General features: G+C 46.1%; 1 protein-coding gene across 3 annotated transcripts in view; it reads left to right on the top strand.

Annotated features, from left to right (window-relative positions):
• The first annotated feature begins 1,144 nt into the window (after nt 1-1,144).
• Vgll4 (vestigial like family member 4) overlaps nt 1,145-27,954 on the top strand; it is a 151,205-nt gene continuing 124,395 nt past the window's right edge. The window contains exons 1-2 of one of the 3 annotated variants that reach the window (XM_004651597.3): nt 1,145-1,295; nt 17,199-17,274. In XM_004651597.3, the coding sequence (XP_004651654.1) occupies nt 17,211-17,274 (64 nt within the window). In that variant the 5' untranslated portion in view covers nt 1,145-1,295; nt 17,199-17,210. Of the gene's footprint in view, nt 1,296-2,219; nt 2,252-2,525; nt 2,700-17,198; nt 17,275-27,954 lie in introns of those variants that run through there. The other 2 variants (XM_045133664.1, XM_045133665.1) reach the window with 2 other exon arrangements.

Below are 27,954 nucleotides of genomic sequence, written 5' to 3' on the forward strand. Positions count from 1 at the left end.
AAATCCAAGCCAGCCTGGGCTAGAGTGAGACCCTACCTCAAAAAAATTATATATATATATATATATGTGTGTGTGTGTGTGTGTGTAGTGTATATGTGTGTATATATATATATATGTGTGTGTGTGTGTGTGTAGTGTATATGTGTGTATATATATATATATGTGTGTGTGTGTATATATACACACACACACACATACATACATACATACATATTAAGTGAAAAACATGGGAAGTCTTCCCAACATTAATGCGTGAGTTTTAACAGAAGAACCAAAAAATCCAAGGGAGGCCACACTTGGGATTGCTTGCCACTGGGCTGTTATATTGAGGGTGCCCCTCAGAAGGGCCACAAGACCCCAGACAACCTGTTTTGCAAAATTAACTGTTCATACCTGTGGTTTACTCCACAGGGGCTGAGATGTGGGAGATAATGATCAGATAACAGGTGGGAAAACACTTTGTAAACTAGAAAGCACCCCCCCCCCCATACTAAAACAAGCTGGCATTTGTTTTTATTGCTAACGTTGTCTCTCAGGCACTTCTTCCTGGGAAGGCCCTTATGGTGGGAGCCTCTTCTCCAGAGGAAGATTCTCGAAGAAGATTCAAGAACAGCCAGCAGGCAGACCAGCAGGGTGAAGCCATGGAAAGCAAATCAGAGGAAGTCCAGCCTATTTTGTGAAGTTAGCGACCGGCTATGTTAAGCAAATGTTTTCTTAATTGTGACAGTATGAGAAAAACAATGGGGCCGAGGGCTGCAGGGGACGGAGGGTGGGCGTGTCAGCTCTCCCCCACCCACCCCCAAATCTCCAGAGAATGCCAGCCAAAAATTAAAGACAGGCCTTTTTCTTTCCGCGGTCACGTGCCGGCGCTGCGGCTGTAATCAGAACCTGCGCCAATTAGAAACGTTCACCTCGTCCCGCCCCTCCCGTCCCGTCCCGTCCGGAGCCAGCCGGGTCGTGGACTCCGGGAGTTCTCCGAGCCGCGCAAAGCGCGGTGTTTGAGCCGCGCCAGGGGGACGGTCTCCGCGCGCGGGCCTCTCCTCTCCTCGCCGCTCGGCTCGCTCGCACCCTGTCTAGGTTTGCCGGGACTTCCTTCTCCGAGCGGGGTGTGGGGGGGGAAGACATCGCCGCGAGCCCGGGCCCGTGTGTGTGTGTTCGCGCGCGTGCGCGCGTGGAGCGCTGGAATGGGAGGAAGCCCGGCCGCCTCCGAGCGTCCCGAGCCGCGGCGGCTCTGCTGATTTCCAGGTGACACACCTGAGCACACCCTCCGAAGCCAGCGCGACCAGTCCCTTCAGGTACGTTGTGGCCGTCGGGGGTGTTGGGGGTGGTGGTGGCAAGTGTGGCTTGGGTGTGGGCTGGTGACGAGAGGGTGAGGCTGCAAATGGCTCGGGCGCGGCGGAGCGTGGAGCACCCACGGCGGGAGGCACGGGCCGGCCTCGCCGTGGTCAGGGTCAGCGTCAGGGTCAGCGGTGCACGGGTGTGGACGCTCAGCCCCGGGCGCCTTCTTCGGGCTGCAAGGCGGGCGGAGTGGAGCGCAGCGTCCGGGGACCGCAGCTTTGGCTCGGACACCCTGGCGTGGCTGGGCGGACGGGAGGGACAGCGGAGGATACGGAGCGTGGCCGGACCGGGGACCTGAGGTGTCCCCTGGGTGCGCGAAGCTGCTGTGAGCGGTGGGCATCTGGGCAGGCACTGAGCGTCCCGGAGGTGCGCTCGCTTTTCCATGGCTCGAGTGGAGCTGCTGGGCACTGTGCGCCTTGTCCACGTACCCATCCCGGCACGCACCTCCCGGGATCGGACCCTGTGGGGAGCTCCGCGGAAGGCTTGTCGCCAGGGCTCGTCAGCCACCGGCGGGGGGAAGGGACGCGCCTCCGCCGGCCGCTCGGGGCTCCGCCCGCCTGCCTCTCCGCGGTCTCACCTGGGTTGAGGGCCCCCCCCACCTGCTCTTACGGGAGAGGCGTGTCCCGGGCGGGCATAGGGGCGTGGCCCGGTCAGCCCTGGAAGGAACCGGGGTTTGTGCGCGGGCGGCGCCTCATTCCAGGGATTCCTCGCGCTCCCGAGCGCCCGCGGTGCCGCGTCTGCGTGTGCCAGGGGCTGGAGACGCCGCCGGTGCGGGAGCGCGCCTCCGAGGCCGCGCGCGCGCGCGCCCCCTCTTTCCAAGGGCGCCCCGCCTCCGTCCGTCCGTCCACTCCCACCTTCCCGGTGGGGCCCGGCCGGCCAGCCTGGGGAGGGCGTGCGCAGAGCTGTCCGGGCGGTGAGTTGCGAGAGGGAAATCGCCGGGGCTGCCGTGCGCGCGGCGTTCGGAGCGGGTTGACCCGGAGGCTCCGCGCGCTCGGCGTCGGCTGGGTCCCGGCGCGCGCCCGGCGGGAACGGGCTCCTTGCTCTCCGCATACTTCCTGCCCTGTGCCCAAAACAGGGCTTGCACGCTTCTTCCTGCGCGGCCTGAGGCCTCGTCCGAAAGCAGAGAGGTCTTTTCCTTTATGTACTTTTTTTTTTCTTTTGTCTGCAGTCTTCTGATTCGTCACACGGAGACCCTGAAGTGTTCTTGGGCTCGGATGACAGTACTTGCTGGGGCAGTTAGCTTCGTGTGTTTTTTGTTGTTGTTGCCTTTTTTTAATGCGTCTTCCTGGCCTGTATGCATCTGTTCATACGAGATGATTAAACAGTCGGTTTCACTTTGATCATCGGTGCTGTTACGTTGTGTGAGTTGAATTTCCTCCTCTGTGGTTAATAAGAACCAGCAGCCGGGGCGCGGATGAGGGGGAGGTGGAGTCGACTCTTCCAGTGATTACCAGCACCCTCTGTTTGAAAGTCACTGTCTCCTACTCTGTGGAGTCTTCCCCCCCACTTTCTCTTTTTAATAGATGAATTTTCTAAACCCCAGGCTATTTAGACCAAATAACAGACTTGCATTTCTTTCCTGGAAACAAAGTAAAGCCAACAAAAAAAGCAGTAGGTCAGTTTGAGTACTGAGTTTTGAAGGTCAGTTTTGCATAAAGTTGACTGTGCTCTAGTTTTCTGAAGTCCCCAGCGTAGTCACAGCCATTGTTTCCTGCAGCAGCCAATAAGGAGTGTAGGCATGCCTGCCTGGGAGCTTGGAGTGGGAAGTTTAAAGAGACCACTGGGGCCTGCGGCTTTAGGTCTGAACTAATGGTGGGATCTTGAGACAAGATCTCTACCTCCCCGTTTGAATTTAAATAATGGATTCAGAAATACTTCCTCAGGAGTTTCTTACACCCAAGACAGTTCTGTGACCCTCCCCCCTTTGGTTCCTGTTATAGCTGACTGGCAAGGCATCTTCCCCAGGTAGAGATGAGGTACTCCCCCCACCACCACTAATTTTGCTCAACTTCGGAAAAATTTTAATCCCAGGCCAATTTCCTTGCCACTGTTTTTTTTTTTTTTTTTTAAACACTTCTGGGCAGTCTGCCTTTGCTTTCTACTTGGATTAGAATGTGAACTAATTTTTATGTTGCTCAAAAGACAATACAATTAAGAGGATAACTCTACTATAAATAACCATGGTCCTCATTCCACAGCCGAATACTGTAGTAAAAACAGCTCTGGCTTGTCCTTTTTGGAGACTTGAGTTTGGATCATGTCACTTAATCAGGTTTATTTATTTTTAACCAGAAAAATCTACCTATCCAAGATTATACTTAACCTCTTAGTTTCTCTGGATACATCAGTTTCAGGAATTGCAGGGAATAATGTGCTTTGAATGTGTTTAGAGTTCAAATGTTTATACAAGGCTTTGGAGAGATGGGTTAGCATTTAAGGCACTTACCTGCAAAGCCAAAGGACCCAGGTTTGATTCCCCAGGACCCACATGAGCCAGATGCACAAAGTGGCACGTGTGTCTGGAGTTTGTTTGCAGTGATTGGAGTTCCTGGCACGGCCATTCTCTCTCTCTTCTCTCAAATAAAAAAAAAAAAATTAAAAAGCCTTTGAAGACTTGTAGGTACTTCATAAACACAGCCTGACACTTCCCCCAGATGATTAGAACTATTACCTTAAGATTTCAACGCTTCTTATAGACACAGTTATGAAAATAAAGCTTTAAGTTTCACCTTTAAATGTTCTGTAATGCAAAATCTCTTTTCACTCCTTAGCCCTTTGGTGATTGGTGGCCAAAACTCATCTACTGTTGAATTTTATTTTGTGTTTATTATAGGTGTCTCTTTCATAGATTTGTAGTTCAGTTTTCTTTAATAAAATAATGAGTAACCAATACAAGTTGTCTTGCAACTTTGAATTTGATTTTATAAAAATTTAGTTGTAAATTCAGGAGGCAAACTGTAAGGAAAATTATAACACTGGTGATTTTAGTTTTCAACTTGTCTGTTGCCTGAGTGAAATGAACTGCTGCAGATACCAGAAATTGGAGAAGAGGAAGGGATAAGAGAGGAGACAAGAGGAGGGGAGGAGAGGAGGGAGAAAAAAATTTCTGGGACTGGTTCTGGTGGCATAAAGCCTTTAATCCCAACATTGAGCATACTGATACCACGTTCAAGAGCAACCTGGGCTACATGAGACCCTGTCCCAAACACTAGAACCAAATCTGGTGTGGTGGGTCGCGTCTTTAATCAAGGCACTTGAGAGGTTAAGGTAGGAGGTTTACCAGGAGTTTGAGGCCAGCCTGGGCTACAGAGTGAATTCCGGTTCACCCTAGTCTAGAATAACACTCTGCCTCAACAAAACCAAAGAACACCCTCTTCCTGTAGGATACATTACCCAAGAGTCATTTATGTTTCCTTCAGAGAGGGAATCTAGAGTTGAAGGCGAGGCTGCTATGCAAGTTTAACAGAAGAGTGAATTCAGGTGAATGATGCCGTTGTGCTTCGGCACAACGTTCTGACTCTCTACATCAAAAACAAACAACAATGACCAAAAACAAACAAACAAAAACCCCTTGGAACTGCGTTGCCAAATCTGGATGGAACAGACTGTCAAGACAGAAAAGGAAGGAGCCCAGGAGTTATTAAAATCAGGAAAAAGTCTACTTGGATACAGCCTATAATGGTTCATTGGCAAAGGAAGTCCCGTGTAGAATGTACTTTCTGAGACGTGTACTTTAGATCTAATGATCAGATGTAGTTGGTCCTCATATTTATAGATTTACATACTCACTGAAATGTGTCACCCCCCCCCTTCACCTAAGGCGCTGTGGGAAAGTTTTGATTCTCTCAGTGCAACATATGACCCAGAGGAGGTGTAGCAAGGCAGCACTCTATGAACTTGTATGTGAACCCTTGGAAGGGGGGGGCTCTATTTAGTACCACTATGAACTGTAATTACTAATGCATGACAGTTACACTTGGAGTAATGGGTGGTACCTCAGCCCTTTTGAACAGGAAATTCTTTTTTAAAAAATACTTTTATTTTCAAGCATAGAGAGAGAGGGAGAGAGCGCGTGCGTGCATGCGTGCGCGTGCACCCCCCCCCAGACAGACAGAGACACAGACAGACATGGAGAGAAGGGGTGTACCAGGGCCTCTAGCCCCTGCAAATGAACTCCAGATGCATACACCACTTTGTGCATCTAGCTTTACGTGGATACTGGGGAATCAAACCCAGGTCCTTAGGCTCTGCAGGCAAGCACCTTAACCACTGAGCCATCTCTCTAGCCCCATTGAATAGGAAATTCTAAGTATCTGTACACCTTTAATTCCCAGTACTTGGGAGGCAGAGGTAGGAGGATGGCCATGAGTTCGAGACCACCTAGAGACTATTATTGTGACTTCTTTTTTCTCCCTCCCTTCCTCCCTTTCTTTTTCTTTGCTCAAATTAACATAATTTTTTTAAGTCAAGGCTTGGGGCTAGAGAGATTAAAGGATCCTGATTCGATTCTCCAGGACCCACGTAAGACAGATGCACAAGGGGTCGCACGCACCTGAAATTTGTTTGCAGTGGCTAGAGGCCCTGACATGCGCGCGCGCGCGCTCTCTCTCTCCCTCCCTCCCTCCCTCCCTCCCTCCCTCCCCCTCTTTCTGTCTCTCAAATAAATAAATGAAATATATTTAAAAAATAAAAATAAATAAGTCAAGCCTTGGAGCCATGTGTAGTAGTGCACGCCTTTAATCCCAGCACTCAGGAGGATATAGGAGAATCACTGTGAGTTCAAGGTCAGCCTGAGACTACATAATGAATTCCAAGTCACCCTGGGCTAGAGTGAGACTCTACTTTGGCAGGAGGGTGTCAAACCTTGATTTTTATTTGTCTCCCTTAGACACCGTCCTGCCAGTGTGGGCCTGTTATATTGTTAACTGTGGGGGCTACTTAGGGAGATGGATGAATCTCAACCAGTAGAAGGAATTTACGTTGGCACTAGGCAGTCATGAACAAGGATCATGAAGTGTGCTGTAAGCTTGACTTTGTGGTGCTTTAAGCCTGTGTGGATCACCCCTAGTTGGCACATGGTCTGCCCACTCTCATAACTATTTTTATTTGCACTGTTGACTGTAGAAAGCTGTATTGTCAGAGAGGGGGCTGAAGCTCCTTGTGGAACGTTTGCCTGGCATGCTCAGTGTCCTTGGTCCCATCCCCTGTTGCACTGGGCAAAAGGAAGTATTTTCCAGGACAAGCTGAAATGTAGTAATGGGGGAATTTTGTTACAGCACGATGGTAACCACTGCATGTTTCTATTGCCAGGGTCATAGTGATGATTAGATGGTCCATCTTCTCTTTCTATGGGGCTGAGGAGAGCCACAGAGTCAAGGTTTGGGCTACTGTAAAATCAGACAACCTTACGGTTGAGCTGCACAGTCAGGGTTCTGGTCCAAAATGGTGCTCTTTTGTTAAGTCCAAGTTCACTGAGGTAATGCTGGCGTAATGGGAGATGGAGATCAGCTATGGGCAGGTGCCTGAGGTAACCTGTTTGTGATATACGGTGTCCCTACTTCACAGGATGAGACTGGAAGGAAGCCTTTAAGCTACAGGCTTGCTCCCTGCAAAAGTTTCATGGGGGTGATGTTAAGCCTTTGTGGAAAAGAGACAATACTTAGTCCAGCTTAACAAACTTTCATCACAGAGTTAATTGGAAACCATCTGTGAATGCATGACTCTGGGATGTGGCCAGTGTAATCTTAACTGCACCCGATCACATGTGGTAGTACTTTCATGAGAGCAGCCAATAGGTGGGTATGTCTGTACCCTGATGTTACAGGAAGTGAGGAGATAAAAGAACTCAGAGAGCCGGCCATGAGTTTGAGGCCAGGCTGGAACTACAGAGTGAGTTCAGGTCAGCTTGGGCTAGAGTGAGACCCTGCCTTGAAAAAAAACAAGACAAAGTAAAACAACAAAAAGAACTCACAGGAATCCTGCCTCATGAAGGAGATGGGCAGGGCATCCTAGAAAGAGCTCCTTAGGCTGAGGTTGCAGGTCGTCCGTGATTGGTGCTTTTCTCACTTTGCCCCGAAGCCAGATGGCAGTACAGTCTGTGGAAACATCAGCTAGACCATGAATTGTCACAAAAAGCACGAGGAGCCCTCCTAATACACCAGAAATCTTCACCATGGCTGCAAATCCCAGCCCAAGTGCTCCTGGAAAGCAGGAAGTCCTTAACCGACTTCTATCCTCTAGGACCCTGGGAGGCCCCTTGCAGACACAAGTGGCTTTTGCTCCGGAGTGTTTGCTGGAGCTCGGCCAGCACCCAAAAGAAGCCTGATTGGGATTTGAAACACGCACATATATTTTGGATTCATAAAACATGTGAGGGTGCCATCCATATTTTAGACATTTGGCCTTCTAATGGGTTTTCAGGAACAAGTATGTGTAGAAATTAGGAGTTCCAAGTGAAAGCTGGCCAGCTCCTCCTGGCCTGATGTTTTGAGCCGTGGCCATGTGGGTCTGTTTTCCATGTTTGGACATGTCAAAGCAAAGGCCCACCTATTCATGCTCTTTGGTAGTATGCCTGAGGGGAGGGTGTTTTTATTTTTTTGGTTTTCTGAGGTAGGGTCTCACTCTAGCCCGGGCTGACCTGGAATTCACTATGTAGTCTCAGGGTGGCTTCGAACTCATGGCGATCCTCCTACCTCTGCCTCCTGAATGCTGGGATTAAAGGTGTGTGCTTGGCTTTAATATATATATAATTTTTTTTTAATAGGCTGGCTTCTCTTAAGGGAGCATGTGGTTTAAGGTTGTGGGAAGAACTTGCACTGAGGTGCACGTTTTAAATCTTGTCCACTGAACCTTCACAGTGAGCCACCAGAGCTTAACCATGTTTTCTTGAGCATGACTAAATAGATACCCAGTTGCCTAATCTTGAGCCTGTCCTTGGCGCCTGGATAACTTGACCCCACTATTGCTGCAGTCCCAGGCACCCTTAAGCATCTGGAGTCTGTTGCTGATGTTGGCTTTGGTCTTTCTTTCCTGCCTGGGTTACATTTAAAGTGACTCCATGCCTTTCTCCATTAAAAGGAAGTTAAAAGTGGCAGTTTCCATGTGGTGGACAGGGCAGATCTGCTTTCTCTTTGCCTGCTGTGAGGAACATGTTGCATGTGGTGTGTCTCAAGGGCTAGGGGACCACACTAGTTACCTCAGTTACTGCTGGAAGCTTTGCTTTATTTGATTTCTTAGATAACCTTAAATCACTGTGCTTTCTTCAAAAACCCTTCATGGCTGGTGGCACACACCTTTGATCCCATCACTCAGGAGGCAAGGCCATCCTGAGGCTACATAGTGAATTCCAAATTAGCCTGTGCTAGAGCGAGACCCTCTCTCAAAAAACAAAAACAAAACAACAACAAAAAAACTTCATGCTGATCTACCTGAGAATAGGAAAGATGGGCTGGAGAGGTGGCTTAGCAGTTAAGGCACTTACTTGCCTGTGAAGTCCAAGGACTCATGTTCAACTCTCCAGGTCCCATGTAAGCCAGACGGACAATGATGCAAGTGTGCAAACTTGTACGTGCACACAAAGGGGCAGATGTGTCTAGAGTTTGATTGCAGTGGCTGGATGCCCTGACACACAAATTCTTTCTTGTATTGGGAAAAAAAGGGGGGGGGGGCAAGGCCGGGCATGGTGGCCCACGTCTTTAATCCGAGCACTCGGGAGGTAGAGATAGGAGGGTCGCCATAAGTTCGAGGCCACCCTGAGACTACGTAGTGAATTCCAGGTCAGCCTGAGCTAGAGTGAGACCCTACCTCGAAAAACAAAAACAAAAACAAAAACAAAAACAAAAAAAAAGGAAAAATGGGCTGGATGGATGACTCGGCAATTGAGCTCTTGCTGCTTAAACATGAGGGCCTCTTGGGCAGGAGACCACCAAGTTTCTTGACTCCCTAGAACCCATGTAAAAAGCTAGGCATAGACATGCACTTCTGTAACCCCTGTCTACCAGGGCGTGGAAACCAGAGAATTGCTGGAGCTCGCTGATGGAGAGTGAGAGACCCTGTCTTAAGGAAATAGCTGAGTGACAAGAGATGTTCTCCTTTGGCCTCAGAATGCGTGTGTGTATGTGTGTGTGTGTACACACACACACACACACACACACAAGGAATAGTAAAAACTGAAGGGTTAGGTAGATGGAAAGACTTACCCATGGGTACTAAGCTACAGGCAGAGAGGGAAAGAAGGTTCTGGTGTGCTATGGACAATCAGGTGTCTAGAGCTAGGGAGAATGTAGTCTGTATTTCATGAAGAATGTTCACATCATACAGAATTGGTAAGAGATTGTTAAATGCTCACCTCTATTGAAACATTGCACTCTGTATAGGGCATCCCATAAATACGCACAATTTTCTTCTTTACCTGTTAAAAGTAAGAAATAGTAAGAATAGCATTGGCTAGTGAATCAGGAGACTTAGAGTCTGGTCTTAGCTTAGGAAGTCACTTATCTTTGTTTTTCATCTGGATAAGGATAATTTGCTCTAACTTATAGTTTGCTTGTGAGAGTCCTGTGAGGTCATGTGTGTGTGTGTGTCTCATTCATTCTTTCATTTATTTATTTATCTATTTATTTATTTATGTATTTATTTATTTTTTTTATTGTGAGAAGGTCTAGCCCAGTCCTCAAGTGTCCCTGGACAACAGTGCCTTCCTGTGTCTAACATTTCTCCAAGTGTCAGTGTGGTGGGACCTTTGAATGCAGTGACCCCCCCCTGTCCTATCTCCACCTGTTTCTTTCCACGCTCGCCTCAGGTTCTTTACTCTGTCTTGAATTACATACACAAGGCAGCCATCATAGAGCACCATGGGCTGAGGCCCACCTGGCTCTGTAGCTTTTCATCTTGGAAATCCCCTTGGAACTTTTCCACACCACACCTTGTAATTCCATTCCTTCATTTGAAACAACAGGCTTGTACCTCATAATTTTGTTCCCAAGACAGGTGCTGTTGTTGTCCCCTTGTTGTCCAAAAAGGGACGGTTCTTTGTAGAAGGCCATAACAATGGCTTTCAGTTACGTAGCTGAACTTGGCAGGAGCAATGCATGCTCCTAAGTTTTTAATAGCTTTGGAGTTGACACCTCTTCCTTCATAACATTAAAGTGCTTGGAAGAGTGTATTATTTGAGAATAAGGCCGTCTTGGGAAAGGAATGTGGCTGGCGGAGAAACACATGGTCATTGCCTGAAACACACACACACACACACACACACACACACACCCTCATCCAAGATGTGTGTTGTAGTCATGATGGGGCTGATTGTGTGATTCGACAGCAGCCATGAAAAAAGGTAACTAGATGGGCCAGAAATGGATTTGTACTATAGTGGAGCATCCTCCTGTGTTCTAGAATCATGGTCCTTGCACTTGAATGCTGCATTCCAGCTGTCAGCATGTGAAGTGATTCTAGTTTGGGTTGTCACTAAATCATAATGTAAAAGTCCCCTCAGAAAGATGAGGACTTAGACTGACATTTGCTGCATAGTCTTTCAGGCAGGCTGTGGCTCATAAACCATGCACGTCACTCCCCTGCTTAAAGACATTTATTCTGCCTAAGGACTTTTCACTAGGTGGTGCCTCCTCCTGTTCTGTGGCTAATTCCTCTCAGTTTGGTGTGTTTCAGCTGCCACTCATATCTTTAGGGAAACCATTAGTAGGTGGGGTGTGTGTGTGTTTAGAGGTGGGGTCTTGATCTAGCCCAGGCTGACCTGGAATTCACTATGTAGTCTCAGGGTGGACTTGAACTCATGGTGATCCTTCAACCTCTGCCTCCCGAGTGCTGGGATTAAAGGCATGCACCACCATACCCGGCTGTGGTGATTTGAATGTATGTCCCCTCCCCCAATAATCTCAGTTGTTTTATTAAAGCTTATAGCTTGGATCTCTGGCCGCCTGGCTGGAGGAGGTGTCACTGGGAGATGGATCTTGGGGTTTAGCCCTAAGGTATGTTTGGGGAAGATCTGAATTTTAGCCCAAAGTTGTAGAGAACAGTCTGAGCTCTGGGATCCTGTTGCAGGTTTGTGCTTGCTGCTTCTTGGTGTTTTCTGGCTGCTGCTGGTGTTTCTCTGGGCTTCAGTTTATGTGGAAGCAGCTTTTTCTGCCATTGATGAAACATCACCTGGATCTGGAAACTTGAAATAAACCACTTGTCTTGTTCGGATGTTCGTCCACCATCGTGGAGCTGTCTGCAACACCATTCCTTCTCTCTCTGTTGGGAGTAGTGGCTAGTGCTTTGCTGGTTGTGTTTTTCCCCTTTACCACAGAAATTTTTCTTTCTCTCTCGTTCTCTCTTTTTAAAATTTTATGTATTTATTTATTTGTGAGAGAGGGGGGGGGGATTGAGAATAGATGCGCCAGGGCTTCTACCCACTGCAAATGAACTCCAGACGCATGCCCCCTTGTTCATCTGGCTTACATGGGTCCTGGAGAATTGAACTGGGATCCTTTGGCTTCGCAGGCAAATGCCTTAACCGCTAAGCCATCTCTCCAGCCCTCCTTCTTTCTTTTTTCAGGTAGGGTCTCGCTGTGGTCCAGGCTGACCTGGAATTCACTATGTAGTTTCAGGCTGGCCTCAAATTCATAGCATTTTTTCCACCTCTGCCTCCTAAGTGCTGGGATTAAAGGCGTGTGCCGCCATGTCTGGCCAGAAATCCCCCCAACCCCCAGGTAGGGTCTCACTGTAGCCCAGGCTGACCTGGAATTCACTGTGTAGTCTCAGGGTGGCGTCGAACTCTCGATGATCCTCCTACCTGTGCTTCTTACTTGGGTTTGTCATTGCGGGTGTACATGTGTCATGGCACACGTGTGGAGGTCAGAGGACAATTTTTAGGTTAGTCTTTGTCTTTCTCCATTGATTTAAGAGCTTCTGGGAACTTCTCCCATGTCAGCTTCTCTCTGAGATTACATAGGCTCTCTGAAGCTTTCAGCTTTTACGGACTTGGGACCATAAATCAGACACTTGGAGTTGCCTGGCAAATGCTTTAGCCACTGTGCCATCTCCCTAGCACCCCCCCCCCCTTTTCTGTTCAGTGCTGGGGATTGAGCCCAGGTGCTCTACCACTTAGCCAGTAATCAGCCCCCCTTCATCTTTTTTTTTTTTTTTTTTTCCAGGTAGGGTCTCACCCTGGTCCAGGCTGACCTGTAATTAACTATGCAGTCTCACGGTGGCCTTGAACTCACGGGTGATCCTCCTACCTCTCTCTCCTGAGTGCTGGGATTAAAGGCGTGCACCACCACACCTGGCTCGCCTTCATCATTTTTTCATACGTGTACTATACATACTATGATTTGTAGTTTAATAATATATGTGCACATGTTTTGATAGATTATTATTTCATTTGTTTCTGGTTTTGTTCTTTTGAGATAGGGTCTCTGATACAGTTCATACTGGCCTTTAACTCTTGACCCTTCTGTCTCAGCCTGGGATAACAGGTGCGTACCACCACAGTGGCCAGCTGAATGCTTGCTTACCTCTGGCCCTGTGAGGGAGGAAATGTTGACATCCCTGTTCTGTAGACTAGGAAGCAGGTGCACAGAGGTCATGGCATTTCCTGGTTTCCCACAGCTGGGCAGTAGCTGAGCCCGACTGTCAAATTCAGACCAGCTTGTGTCCAAAGATAAGTAACCCTCTCGAGTGAATGGTTGTGAGGCTAACTTGGCTTTTCAGTATAGTGACCCTCCGTCAAATACTATGGTCCTGTTTCTTTCCCCCCATTACTAAGACCTTTTATTGGATTTATTGGGCTGAAGATACAAGACATGTGAAATTCAGAAGGGCTTTACTGTTATCTTCTGCCTCTGTTTGCTTAGTTCTTTTGTGGCTAGATAATGACCGATCCTGACCCTTATCTGCCACCTGTATTACTGTTCTACCCGCTTTTGTACCTACCTCACACCTGCTTCCTACTGAGGCCTCCAGTAATTCCTCATCCCACCCCTTCGGGTCAGCATAGGCAGGGCGGCTGCACTGAGCAGACAGAGTATCAGCAGTCAGTTCAGGGAGGCAGAGGTGGAAGGATCGTCGTGAGTTTGAGGCCACCCTGGGACTACATAGTGAATTTCAGACCAGCCTTGGCTAGAGTGAGACCCTACCTCGAAAGAAACCAAAAAATTACCCAAAACAATAACAAATAAACAAACAAAAAAACTCAAAGCTGGGTGTGGTGGCACACGCCTTTAATCCCAGCACTCGGGAGGCAGAGGTAGGAGGATCGCTGTGAGTTCGAGGCCACCCTGAGACTACATAGTGAATTCCAGGTCAGCCTGAGCTAGAGTGGGACCCTACCCGAAAAACAAAAACAAAACAAAACAAAACAAATCACAAGTTTTTCCACCTGTGTCTTGCCTGAAGATGAAATAGGTGTGGGTGAGAAGACTGTTACCCAGTTCTTGGGAGCAAAGTCCTATCAGTTCCTTCCAAGTTTTCCTTTTTTAATTAATTTTTATTTTATATTAATTATAACAGGTTACTCTCTTTTATCCTCTCATCCTAGCTCCTGTTACCCTGGAGACCCTCCTCAGTGGGTTACTGTAGTCACTGTAGGGTCATGAAAGCCTCAGTTAACCCCTGTGGGATAGTGAGGACGGGAACAGGCCGTGTCAGGGCATTTCATCTTTCCACCCCCCTCTTCCACAGTGGCCCCTGAGCCATGGCAGGCCTGTTGGCAAGTCTAATTTAGTGTTGAGTTCTCTGTAGCCTCTGGATCTGTTTTGATAGGTTTCGATTGATCACTGTGCCAACCCGTCCTTTGTTTTCTTTACATTTAAAAAAAATTATTAGAAGAAGGGGAGAGAGAGAGAGGGAGAGAGGGAGGGAGGGAGGGAGGGGAAGAGGCAGAGGGAGGGAGAGAATGGGCACGCCAGGGCCTCCAGCCACTGCAAATGAACTCCTGATGCATGCACTCCTGATGCAGGCACCACCTTGTGCATCTGGCCTATGTCGGTAATGAACCTGGGTCCTTTAGCTTTGCAGGCAAGCGCCTTAACCACTAAGCCATCTCTTCAGCCCTTTTTCTTCACTTTTGAAGTAGTTCACAAGTCCTTGTTCTCAGGAGATGTCCTTTATGTTTCACAGAGAGGATTAGAGTGATTAGTGTGCTGTATGCATATATCTCCAAGATAGTGAGTAAAGTATTTTAAAAAATTTATTTTATTTATTTGAGAGAGAGAGGGAGAGAAATAGGCAGGTAGAGAGAGAGAGAGAGTGGGCATGCCAGGCCTTCCAGCCTCTGCAAACGAACTCCAGATGCATGTGCCACTTTGTGCATCTGTTTTACGTGGGTCCTGAGGAGTTGAACCTGGGTCCTTTAGCTTTGAGGCAAGCGCCTTAACCACTAAGCCATCTCTCCAGCCCGAGTAAAGTATTTTTAGTACACCTACGTTTTGGCTGTGATCTGTTCCGTGATGTTAGGTGTGAAGTGAATGTTTGCAGGTGTACGTTCACATTTTGGGAGTACTTTGGATTTGGGGCTCTCAGTTGGCGTGGTCAGTCTGTCATCCCATAGACATTCTTCAGGGTCTCAGCTATAGCTTTGTAGAATTCACCTTCATTTCTGAAGAGCTTTGTTGATAGCAAGAGATGCTTCAGGTTGAAGAGCTGGGTGGAGGTGAGATGGGCCCATAGCTGGGCAGCCTTTGCCCCCTGCAGAGGGCCCAGCAGCTCTGTGAGAGCACATGCTGGAAGCGCCCCCTGCAGATCTTGGGTTGCCCCAGCATTCTCCAGACCAATTTACCAGAGGAAAAAGATACTAGTATTAGTATTTTTTATAAAATGAGCACTCAAGCCGGGTGTGGAAGCGCATGCCTTTAATCCCAGCACTTGGGAGGCAGAGGTAGGAGAATTGCTATGAGTTCGAGGCCACCCTGAGACTATATAGTGAATTCCAGGTCAGCCTGGGCCAGAATGAAACCCTACTTCTAAAAACCAAAAAATAAAAATAATAAAAATAATAAATGAGCACCCAGTGGACAGGACTCTGAAAACTCGTGCTTGTAGCTAGAGTTCTTGTAGAGCTGTGCGTGGCACAGACTGAAAGCTCTGTGCTCACTGCCTTCAGTACCCAGGAGATGCCCCGTGTTGATTGAATGAAGTCACATTATAGGACCTTTGGAGGCCACAAGTACACAAATTATCAAGAAGTGCTAGCCTGCCACATGCTGTGACCTGCACTTGCTAGTAGGTTGTAGTAGATACTGAGAAACACTGAATAAATGTGGAATGTCTTTAAAGCATGGAGTATAGAGTGTTTTCTCCTTAGATGTTGAATTGACAAGATAAGTGTATACATGTGTTTCCCTGATAATTGGATGTGTATTTATTTATTTTTAAATTTATTTATTTGACAGAGAAAGGGGGGGGGAGAGAGAGAGAGAGAGAGAGAATGGGCACACCAGGGCCTCCAGCCACTGTAGAAAACTCCAGACACATGAGCTCCCTTGTGCATCTGGCTAATGTGGGTCTTGGGGAATCGAACCAGGATCCTTTGCAGGCAAATGCTTTAAATGCTAAGCCATCCCTCCAGCCCAGATATATATATATATATATATATATATTTATTTATTTATTTATTTATTTATTTATTTATGGGTATGTGTTTAATTAAGGAAAGGAAAACTGGCAGAAGCAGTTTGATTTTCTAGGGGTTTCCTTTGCAAATTTCTTTTTTTTTTTCTTAAAAATATTATTCTTTATTTTTTATTTTATCAAGGTAGGGTCTTGCACTAGCCCAGGCTGACCTGGAATTCACTGGGTAGTCTCAGGCTGGCCTGAATTTCTCCTACCTCTGCCTCCCAAGAGCTGAGATGAAAGGTGTGTCCCACCATGCCCAACCTGGGGTTTTGCTTTTATAAGTATGCTGTAATTTAAGAAAATGGTTGAACAAGAGTCTAATCTTCTTCAAATACATGGCGCTCTGTGCTGAGGTTCCATGGTAAAGCTCTTGGCTAGTATGCAAGGTTGGATCCTCTGTACAGACAGACAGGTAGATAGACTGACAGACCTCTCATTTGCCTGCTTGCCCTCCTGACCAAAGAACCATGGTGCTATCACAGGTGATGCTAGGGGTTGGTGATCATGTGGTCTAATACAAAATAAAATTCTTAAAGGCAAAGATTCCTGTTGGATTTGAAATGCTACTTAACCCACCAGTGGAATTGTCAGCGAGGTTTGCATCAGCCCCCTGCAGACAGGAAGCTGTACTCATATGACCATTTTGAGGCCCTCACTGCTGCTCATGGAACTGTGGTGATTTCTGAACTACAGGGCCCAAAAGAATAAGAGGGGTCTACTTGCAGTCATTCCTGCAAAAACTAATAAACCAACAACAGTTACTGCCACCACCATGACAAAACTCTCAGAGTGGTAGTAGTGCCATGTTCACAGAGAACCTTTGTTCTGAAGTCTGATTTTTGTGGAGTGTGTCTGCGCAGTTGTTATGTATGCATAACACTTATAAGCTCAAGTAACACAGGTGTCAATATTCACAATATCCCTCCTTTAGTTCGGACACAAACTACTTCCTGAGATTGGTGTAGACAGCATGGGACTTGACTCTTGACCCAGGAAGAATTTCCTCCCCTGAAGAACATTTTGTATTTGCTGGAGGAATCATTCTGTTGACTACTGACATTCTATTCTGTTTTTTTTCTCTCTCTCTCTTTTTTTTTTTTTTTTGGTGTTGGGAATCAAACCCAGGGCCTTGCTTATGCTAAGCACACACTTCACGTTATACCCTGTACTCTGTTAGCTACTAGAATCACATACTAGTCTTTCAAGTTCTGTTCACGATTTTGTTTTCACTTCTGCTTTTTCCCTTTTAGGTTCAACTAGGCATGGAGACGCCATTGGATGTTTTGTCCAGGGCAGCATCTCTGGTTCATGCTGACGATGAAAAGCGTAAGTCAGGACTCTTCCCCAGAGGAATGAATCTATTTTAAGTGCTTCTATCCATGCCCTGCCTCCTGTGCCAAATTAAAATCATGCGCTTCTCTACTTAGTTTCGTTGTGGTTTCCCAACAGTGATAACAGCACAAAATCTAGCCCAGGCTGATCGGAAATTCACTATGTAGTCTCAGGGTCGCCTCGAACTCACAGCAGTCCTCCTATCTCTGCCTCCAGAGTGTTGATATTAAAGGTGTGTGCCACCACGCTGGGCTATGTTTTATTTTTTGTGGTCGTGGGGATGGAACCTAAAGCCTTGTGCCAGGTCCTGGGCAAATGCTTTTCCACTCAGCTTCCACCCCAGGCTCTAGAACATGAAGGGTAACCATTGACCACTGGATGGATGCTGGTGCTTAAATGATCGTCTGTTCCTTCACAGCCTACAGATCTGCAGTGAGGATACCTGTTAGGTGTCTTCTGAAAGATAAATATGGGTTGGCTGGTAGGCACAACAGACAACTAAAGGTGGATGAAAACTACTTATGGCTATTTATAGCTTTGGAAGTGAGCAGTGTGTGTCATTGTGAAAAAGAGTTGTGAAAATTCTGTTTGCATAGGGGGAGAGAAATTAAGAGAGAAATAGAGAGGGAGGGAGGAGGAAGCAAATAATGGAGAGGAATAATTTCTACCCAAATGTATAGAAAGGGGTGAAAGGAGAAGAGAGAACAGTGGACGATTACTCCACAAAGTGATTTTCCTGCTTATTCTAAAGTATATGCATTACTTTTTTTTTTTTTTTTTTTTTTTTGCGTTCCTGGGGATCTTGCTTGTTAAACAAGAACTCTACCGCCAAGCCACATCCCTACCCCTTGCATTTGTTTGGAAAATGTTCTTTTTTCAAGGTTAAAATCAATTTGTCAAAGAATATAGCAAAGAGTACTGTTTCATGTGGGAACAACATCACATGTTCTTTTTCTAAACACCAAAATATTAGAACGTAAATAAAGTTGAGCTTCCCCCCCCCCCCAAGATAAGGTCTCACTGTGGCCCAGGCTGACCTGCAGTTCAGTATGTAGTCTCAGGGTGGCCTCGAACTCACAGCAACCCTGATCCTTCTACCTCTGCCTGCTGAGTGCTGGGATTAAAGGTGTGCCCCACCACGCCCGGCTAAAGTTGAGCTATTTATACATTGTAAGTTTTCAAAAATGCACTATTTGCAACTTGAGTTTCCAAGGAGTTGGTTGGCTAGAAAACGTGCCCTTATAATGTAGGGTCTGCTTGTTCCTAGCTGTTGGCCTGTAGTCCCTGCTTACAAAGTGTGCTTTCTGGGGGTGTGGTGCACAGTGTTGCCCTTGGCTGTCCAGGCTCAGATGTTACTGATACTGTTGCCACACCTGTACTTCCCATTGCTTCTGCTTACCCAGCTCAGCATTAAGAGTAGTGATCACATGAGGTAGCCAATCAGGTTTGAGCTTTTGATTGTTGGGGTGTATAAACTGCCCGCTGCTGATGTAATTACCCTGTACTGGGGAAAGGGAAACTCAGGAGTGCTAAGTGTCATTACCTAGGACACAGAGGCAGCTTGGTGTCAGGATTTTATCTGAACATGAGGAAACGCTGCTTTGTCCCTAATATCATAGTTCATGTAACTGACTTGAATAGCTGTCTGCAGACTTCATCAAACATTGATATAGCTAATTTAGGTTTCATACAACGTGGTATTTTGACTGCCTGTGTTAATCAATAATAACCCAGTTTAGTTAAACAAAATACTGTCTATAACACTGAGAGAACTAATGACCTCAGGGTAGCCCTGTGTTGCCTTGAGTATACAGAGTAAAATAATTTCCATCTTTTTAAAAAATAATTTATTTATTTATTAGAGAAAAACAGAAATAGGTAGAGAGAGAGAGAGAGAGAATAGGCATGCCAAGGCCTCCACCCACTGCAAATGAACTCCAGATTCATGCGCCTCCATGTACATCTGGCTTACATGGGTCCTGAGGAATTGAACCTGGGTCCTTTGGCTTTGCAGGCAAGCACCTTAACCTCTAAGCCATCTGTCCAGCCCCAGCCCTCTTTTTTTAAAAATAATCACTTTTATTTATTTATTTATTTGAAAGCAGCAGACCAAGAGAGAAAGAGGCAGATAGAGAGAATGGGTGCACCAGGGCCTCCATCCCTGATCTAAGGATCAACCCACGGTCTCACACATGCCAGGTGATTGTTCTACTATTCTGTACCCCAGCATGCATCCATATATATATATATATATATATATATATATATATATATGTATATATGTATGTATGTATGTATGTATATATATACTATATACATATACTTATATATATATATATATATATTTTTTTTTTTTTTTTTTTTTTTTTTTTTGAGGTAGGATCTTGCTCTAGCTCAGGCTGACCTGGAATTCACTTTGTTAGTCTGAGGCTGGCCTTGAACTCACAGTGATCCTCCTACCTCAGCCTCCTAGTGCTGGGATTAAAGGTGTGTGCCACCATGCCCTATAACCCCCAGCATCTTTGAGCATCTTTGAGAGGATTTTCTTAGTCATGCTCTCTGTTGTGCTGGCTTGATTTAGGTGTTCTAAATGCTAGGTTCCCAGTTTATGGAGATTTAGGATTAACACCCCCTGGAGATGGTAGATTGTTGGGGGCAGGTTTATGGGTGTTATAGCCAGTTTCCCCATGCCAGTGTTTGGCACACTCTACTGTTGCTATTGTCCACCTCATGTTGGCCAGGGGGTGATGTCCACCCTCTGCTCATGCCATCGTTTTCCCCTGACTGCAACAGTGTGTCACTGTCAAGTTCACAGGGCTCATAACATAAACATTGTAGTTTTCTATTCCCAATACAATAATCATTATGTAACTATGTGAAAATTCATGCAATTTGCAGTGCTGAGCATTGAGTTCAATGTCCTTTGGTAGATTTCTTAAATTGATCTAGACCGACTCAGCTTTCTCTGCCCTAGATTAATTCTGTTCTGGCTTTTGTTATAAATTGCTCTTACACTTTAGGGGTGATTAGCATTCTCCTTAACACTTTCAAAAAGCTTTGTGTGTGTAATCTGAATTGGGTGTTTTATTACAAACACAACAATGTTCTATTCCTTGAGATCAACTTCCCAATACATCTAAGTGACCCAAATGAGTCTCTTCATTTTACTTTGGCTCCTGGAGAATGGAAAAATTGGGTATTTTGAGGATGTCATTGCTTTTAGCTTTTTGAAGAGAACAGTACCCATTTTGGCTTAAGTCTGGAGTACTTGATAGCCTTAAGACTTCATTATGTCTACCAGCAGAAAATAAAAGCAATATCTCAATAGTACGCTGCAGAGCTGAAGAAAATAGTAAAAGGGTGGTTTTGTGGTAATATAATAGTCACTTATCTGGATGGCCTAGAAGGAATAAATTTACCTAAAATAATCATCCCACTGCTCATGGGACATGGGTTGATTCCATCAAGTGTCCAGGACAGTCCTGGAAGGTACTTGATGAAAGTACAGTTCAAGGCTGCTTTCCTTCTTTCTGCTTAAGGAATCTACCTCCCAGGATTATTCCTGCTGGGCTGGGAAGTCTCCAGTCTTTTCCAACTCTTTCTATTTCTCCTCAATTTATTATTTTATTTTTATTAGCATACAGATAATAGGTTTTGTCATTTGTCCTTCTCTGTCTTTTTGTTTATTTTTTCGAGGTAGGGTCTCACTCTAACTCAGGCCAACCTGGAATTCACTATATAGTTTCAGGGCGGCCTTGAACTCATAGTGATCCTCTTATCTTTGCCTCCCAAGAGCTGGGATTAAAGGCGTGCACCACCATGCCCGGCTTCTCTCTCTATTTTATGTCTTTCAAGGTAGGGTTTCACCTAACCCAGGCTGACCTAGAATTTGCTATGTAGTCTCAGGGTGGTTTTGAACTCACCCTTATCCTCCTACCTCTGCCTCCCGAGTGCTGGGTTTAAAGGTGTGCACTACCACATCTGGTCCCAAAATTTGCTTTTGTTTCTCTTTCCCCCATCAGTTCTCCCCCATTCCCTTCCCCCCCTCCCCTTCTTTTTTTTTTTTTTTTTTTCCCTGAGGTAGGGTCTCACTCTAGCTCAGGACGACCTGGAATTCACTATGTAGTCTCAGGGTAGCCTCAAACTCAAGGCAACCCTCCTACCTTTGCCTCCTGACTGCTGGGATTAAAGGTCTACGCCACCACACCCGGCTCCCAGCTTTTACTCTGTATTAAAAAAATGGCCAAGGGCTCAGTGAGTAAGAGCACTGTCTACAAGCTTGAGGGCCCGAGACCACTTGAGTTATATTTCCTGGGACCTTTGTAAACAGCTAGATATGGCTACACATGCCTGTATCCTTAGTCCTATGGGGAGCAAAGACCAGAGAATGGCTGGGGCTTGTGAATACCACAGCTCCACTCTCAGACAGAGAGAGAGATTTCATCTCAGTGAAGAGTGTGGATGAGTGATAGAAGGATAGCTGACGTTGTCTGGCCTATGCATGCCTGCAAGCACATTTGCACATACACATGCATACCTCATGCCACACATACTATACATGCAAAAAAATGATTAAAATGGAGGTATAAGGACACTTTGATGTTCATGTATAGGATAATAACTTATTAACTTTAACACTTAGTAAATTTTGACATTTATAAATGCCTTAGTTTTGGTAATTTCGCTCTTGTATTTTCTGGATTATAGATTTTTTTTTTTTTTTTTTTGGAGTTGCTGACTTCTCTACTTAGATTAAAATCTTTTTGTTGTCGTTGTCATTGTTGCTGTGAGATGGGGGCCTCACTTTGGTTACCTGGCTAGCCTCAAACTTCTGAGCTCAAGTAATCCACCTGGTTGAGCCTCACAAGTAACTGGGTCTTAACAGGTATGTCACTGCACCTGGCTAAAATAGTTTGTGTGTATGTATGTCTAGCCAGAGTGACTGGGCAGGCAGAAGTAGACCTGGACTGTCGACTGTCCAGTAGATGCCAGAGCTCAGGGGGGCTAATAGAACAGGCTGTTCTCCTGGACACTAACCTGAAGAAGCGCATAGGCTTAACCCGGAGAGCGACTCCTGATGGGGCCCCCATGATGGCTTACAGCCATGGTACTGTGTGTTTTGCTTTTCTAGTACTCTGCAGAGGGAATGGCGCAGTGATGGAATTCTCCCTTGTCCTGGGAGTTGTGGTTCAGGTAGTGATTTGCCCTTCTCTTCTCCAGGACCCACGTAAGCCAGATGCACAGGGGGCACATGCATCTGGGGTTCGTTTGCAGTGGCTAGAGACCCTGGTGTGCCCATTCTCTTTGTCTGTCTCTCTCCTCTCTCTCTTCATCTCCTTGTAAATAAATAAATAAAAATAAAAATAAAGAAAAAAAGGGCTGGAGAAATGGCTTAGTGGCTAAAAGCACTTGTTTGCACAGCCTTCTGGTGGGGGTTTGATTGGCCAGTACCCAAGTAAAGCCAGATGCGCAATGTGGCATATGTGTCTGGAGTGTATTTGCGGTGGTAAGAGGCTCTGGCACAGCCATACTCTCTGTCTCTCTCTCTCCCTCAAGTAAATAATTAAAAAATTACCATCTTCTAGTAGGCAGAGGTAGGAGGATCACTGTGAGTTTAAAGCCAGCGTGGGAATTCCACGTAAGTCTGGGCTAGAGTGAGACCCCACCTTGAACTCCTCTTCCCCCCAGAAAAGCCCCATACAACTTCAGATGCAGTAGTAGTTTATGTGCTTACTTAAGCCATTCTCTAGGTGTGGACAGTTGCCCTAATCTAATTTGCATCTCAGAATAGGTATTTAATTAGAAGGGTTACCCTCCAGAGGCAGCTATTGCAGGTCTGCTGTTTTTGCAGCTTTATATCAGATCAAATTAGCATAAGTGTTAGAAATGGATTTACACTATGGAAAATAAAATGGCTGGTTAATTAGCATAATGGATGTTGAAAATAGATTCTTTCATTGAATAGCTCTTCAGATGTTGAGGATGGTTGTTTCCCTTAGATGAATATTTCTCTGCCTTTTAGAAATCCCATGTTTTTTCCTTTACTATGCAAAAATTTCATAGACTGTTCTCATTTACAATTCAAATTAAAATATCAGACTCAAGTATCCTTGGATGAAATACTTTGTGTGGGTGTGTGCTGTGTATGCATATTGGTACACGTGGGTGGACAGATGCCCAAGGAGGAGCTCAGGTGTCCTCTCTCACCCTTCTGCCTTATTTCCCCGAGACAGCTTCTCTCTGAACCAAGAGCTGCCCCCCCCCCCCTTTTTTTTGTCTAGACATACCAGGAAGCCCCAGTGAACCTCTTGTCTCCACTTTCCTCAGCGTTGGGTTTATAGGCACATGTGACCATGCCCGGTTCGTTACATGGATGCTGAGGAGTCAGATTCAGCCCTTCTGCTTGTGCAACAGTTGCTTTTACGCACCGACCCACCTCTCCCCAGCCTCAGCTCTCTCTCCGTTCTTCTTTCCTCCCTGCCAGTCTTCATCATGAGAGTTGCTGCCCTAATCAGATCCGGTCGGAACATCCCCAGTGCAATCACCTGTCTCTGTTGGGTGTGTCTTCTCAGCTCATCACTGCTGTCTTCTCCAGTCCTAGCTTATCATAAGTGTCCTCTGTACCCCCAAAACGGATGTTTGGGGCTGAGGAAATGGCTCCACTGTTTGCAAAGCCTGCCCACCCAGGTTCAATTCTCCAGCACCCATGTAAAGCCAGACACAAAAAGTGGCACATACGCATGCACGCACGCGTGCACGCACACAAATAAAAGAAAATGGGGATCATCTCTATCACAGCCTCCAAGGCTCAGAGGCCATTTCGGAAGAGTTGGTGGAAAGAATGTGAGAGCCAGCGGGGCGTGGTGGTGCATGTGTTTGATCCCAGCGCTCAGGAGGCAGAGGTAGGAGGACCGTTGTGAGTTCAAGGGTAGCCTGAAACTACATGGTGAATTCCAGGTCAGCCTGGGCTAGAGCGAGACCCTACCATGAAAAATAAAACAAAACAAAAGACCAAAAAACAAAACAAAACAAAACCAAACAGAAAACACCCACAAAATAAAGAAAAAAAAAGGATGTCTTGTGCAAACCAATTAGGACAGTGTGCCTAGGACTATTCCATCTGTGAAATAGCCCAGGAGTTCTTGGTGTGGAGGGACAGAAGGGGTGGCATAGGTTGGTGACAGGTGAGGGAAGCCCCAACCCCCAGCTCTAACCAGTAAAGCCATGGCATCTTCCGTGTGTCAGCTCTGGTCATTGTGCTAGGAGCGAGCCTGGAGGTCATCTGTGCTGGAACGCTTTATGCCATGATAGGTGCCTTGGGCCGGGGCTTAAGTGTTTCTTTTTCCGAGGTAGGGTCTCACGCTAGTCCGGGCTGACCTGGAATTCACTATGTAGTCTCAGGGTGGCCTTGAACTCATGGTAGCCCTCCTACCTCTGCCTCCCAAGTGCTGGGATTAAAGGCATGTGCCACCATGCCCCAGCTTGGGGCTTAAGTTATATTTTTTTTTTTTCCTTCCTGTAGAGAGCCAATTTCTGGCATTTTCAGCATACCACTGGCTCCAGCTGAATGCTTTTCCATGTAATGTGCGACAAGGTTTGTTAAATTTGTAATTGTGTAGGACAAATTGGAAACCCAAGGTTTTCTTTTTTCTTTTTTTTTTTTGTGAAAGTTCTAAATTTTTAGAATTCTGTATGAGTCAAGCAAAAGTTTTCGAGCCAGGATCAGACCTTTGTGAATATTTATCAGGTACCTTCTGGTCTAATCTCAGGAAGATAACAGACTTTTTCTTTTGTGCAATGCTAGGGATCCACCCAGAGCCTCATGCCTACTGCTCCAGTGCTCTGGAGTTGCACCCTGTCTTAGGAGACAACTACTTATTTTTTCCCCCATTTTTATTTATTTGCAAGCAGAGACACAGAGAATGGGCATGCCAGAGCCTCCGGCTGCTGCAAATGAACTCCAGATGCATGTTCTACTTTGCGCATCTGGCTTTCTGTGGGTGTTGGCAAATCCAACCTGGGTCATTAGGCTTTGCAGGCAAGCGCCTTAACTGCTTAAACATCTCTCCAGCTCCCTTTAGCTTCTCTGTCTCTCTAGCTGTGAGTTATTTAAGAGCTGAAGAAAGGTGTATGGCATTGAATTTTCTCTTAGTCTCTCATTTTTCATGAGGAAATGAATTTTCTTTGAAATAGGTATCCCCTGTTGGAGCCCCATGTACTGGGATTTTAGGCGTGTGCCACTCGCCTGTGTGGGAATGGACTTCTGCAAGTGCTGAGCACTGGGATGTGTGTGCCTGTCTTTCCCATTCAGATTTTCTTTAAACAGACAAAAGCCGTGTCTTTTTCAAATATTCCCTTTCTTTTTCATTTTATTTATGTTTACTTATTTATTTGAGAGCAACAGACAGAGAGAGAAGGAGGCAGAGAGAGAGAGAGACAGAGGGAGAGAGAGATAGAATGGATGCATCAGGGCCTCTAGCCACTGCAAATGAACTCCAGATGCAGGCGCCACCTTGTGCATCTGGCTTAAATAGGTCCTGGGGAATCGAGCTTTGAACTGGGGTCTTTAGGCTTCACAGGCAAGCGCTTAACCGCTAAGCCATCTCTTCAGCCCTGCTTTCTTTATTCTTTTTAAAAATATTTTTTACTTATTTGAGAGAGGGAGAGAGAGAGAATATGAAATGGGGCATACCAGGCCTCTTGCCACTGCATATGAACTCCAGGTGCATGCACCACTTTGTGTGTCTGACTTTATGTGGATTCTGGGGAATCGAACCTGGGCTGACAGGCTTTGCAAGCAAGCATTTTTAACCACTAGCCATCTTCCCAGATTAAAAACTACTTTATTTGTGTGTGTGTGTGTGTGTGTGTGTGTGTGTGTGTGTGAGAGAGAGAGAGAGAGAGAGAGAGAGAGAGAGAGAGAGGAGGGGGGAGAACGAACAGGGAAGGAGGGACGGAGGAAAGAGAATGTGTGTATGGGTGTATCAGGGCCTCTTCCTGCATGTGGCTTAACATGGGTACCAGGGAATCAAACCCAGGCCAATAGGTTTGTAAGCAAGAACCTTTAATCACTGAGCCATCTCCCAGACCTCCTTTGCTTTCTTTCTTTCTTTTCTTTTTTTTTTTTTTTTCTTCGAGGTAGAGTTTCACTGTAGTCCAAGTTGACCTGGAATTCACTATGGAGTCTCAGGGTAGCCTTGAACTCACCGCGATCCTCCTACCTCTGCCTCCCAGGTGCTGGGATTAAAGGTGTGTGCCACCATGCCTGGCTTGCTTTCTTTTTATAAAATAGATAATTAATTTGGGCGCACCAGGGCCTTTAGTTGCTGTCTTTGAATTCTAGATGTGTGTATCACCTTGTGCGTCTGGCTTAATGTGGGGTTCTGGGAGTTGAACCTGGGTCCTTAGGTTTCACAGGCAATTGCCTTAACTGCTAAGCCATCACTGCAGCCCTCCTTTGCTTTTCTTAAAGATTAATGTCGCATGCTTATGGAATATGTGTAGGTGTGGATTTAATTTGTAGAAAAATACATTTTGGGTTTGCACATCTAGAGAAATCGAATTGAGTCTGAACAATCAAACTGTTACATCCTTCGTGGGTTTAGATTTATTCTAACTGCCTTTATTGAATCAAACTTTTGATTCTTTGTAGATGAAATGGATAAATCTTCCCCTTTCAGATCTGGTCAGGTTAACAGTGCCTCCTCCTGCACTGCCTTTCTCATCAAACCTTATTTATAGAGAGCACTTTTTTCTGCGTTTGTAAAACATTGCTTAAGTGTCCCTTTGTTACATAAAATACAACCTTGTTAATTGAACTATAGTCACTTTATTCTGGGGTGGGGGAGTAGGGTCTTATTTTGTTGTCCCTTGAACTCAATATCCCCCTTACCTCAGCCTTCTGAGTGCCAGGATTATGGATTACAGGTATGGATCACCACACCTGACTCTAGTCTTTTTCTTTTTCTTTTTTTTGAGGTCAGAGTCTTGCTATAGTCCAAGCTGACCTGGAATTTACTATGTACTCCCAGGCTGGCCTTGAACTCACAGCCCTCCTCCTCTCTGCCTCTCAAGTGATGGGATTAAAGACATGTGCTACTATGCCCAGCCATTTCTTTTTATTTGTTCGAGGCAGAGTCTCACTCATTTATTCCAGGCTGACCAGGAATTCACTCTGTTAACTCCAGACTTGCCTCGAACTCACGGTGATTCTCCTACCTCAGTCTTGCTGAGGGCTGAGATTAAAGGTGTGCACCACCACACCCAGTTTGTGTGGTCATCGTTTAAAAAAAGACAGAGGCAGAAAAGCAGAGTGTGAGTATTGGGCTCCCTGGGGCCTTCTGTCAGTGCAAACACATTCCACACACATGTGCCACTTAGTGTGGCTTTCCATGGGTACTGAGGAATTCACACAGGCTGTCAGGCTCTGCAACCAAATGCCTTTAACCACTGAGCCATCGCTCCAGCCGTCCCCCCCGCCCACCCCTTTTTTGTTTTGAGACAAGAGTTTCATGTAGCCAAGTCTGGCCTTGATCCTTTTGTTTCCCCCTCTTGTGTATTGAGATTACAGGTGTGTGCCATTACACCTATTACAAGTGACCTTGTAAATGAATTTGACAGGGCATAAAACCTGGTTCCTGCCCCCCCCCCCCTCCGCCCCCGGTACCTAGTGGC

The sequence above is a fragment of the Jaculus jaculus genome, chromosome 14 (assembly GCF_020740685.1).
Source record: "Jaculus jaculus isolate mJacJac1 chromosome 14, mJacJac1.mat.Y.cur, whole genome shotgun sequence".
Classification (NCBI taxonomy): domain Eukaryota; kingdom Metazoa; phylum Chordata; class Mammalia; order Rodentia; family Dipodidae; genus Jaculus; species Jaculus jaculus.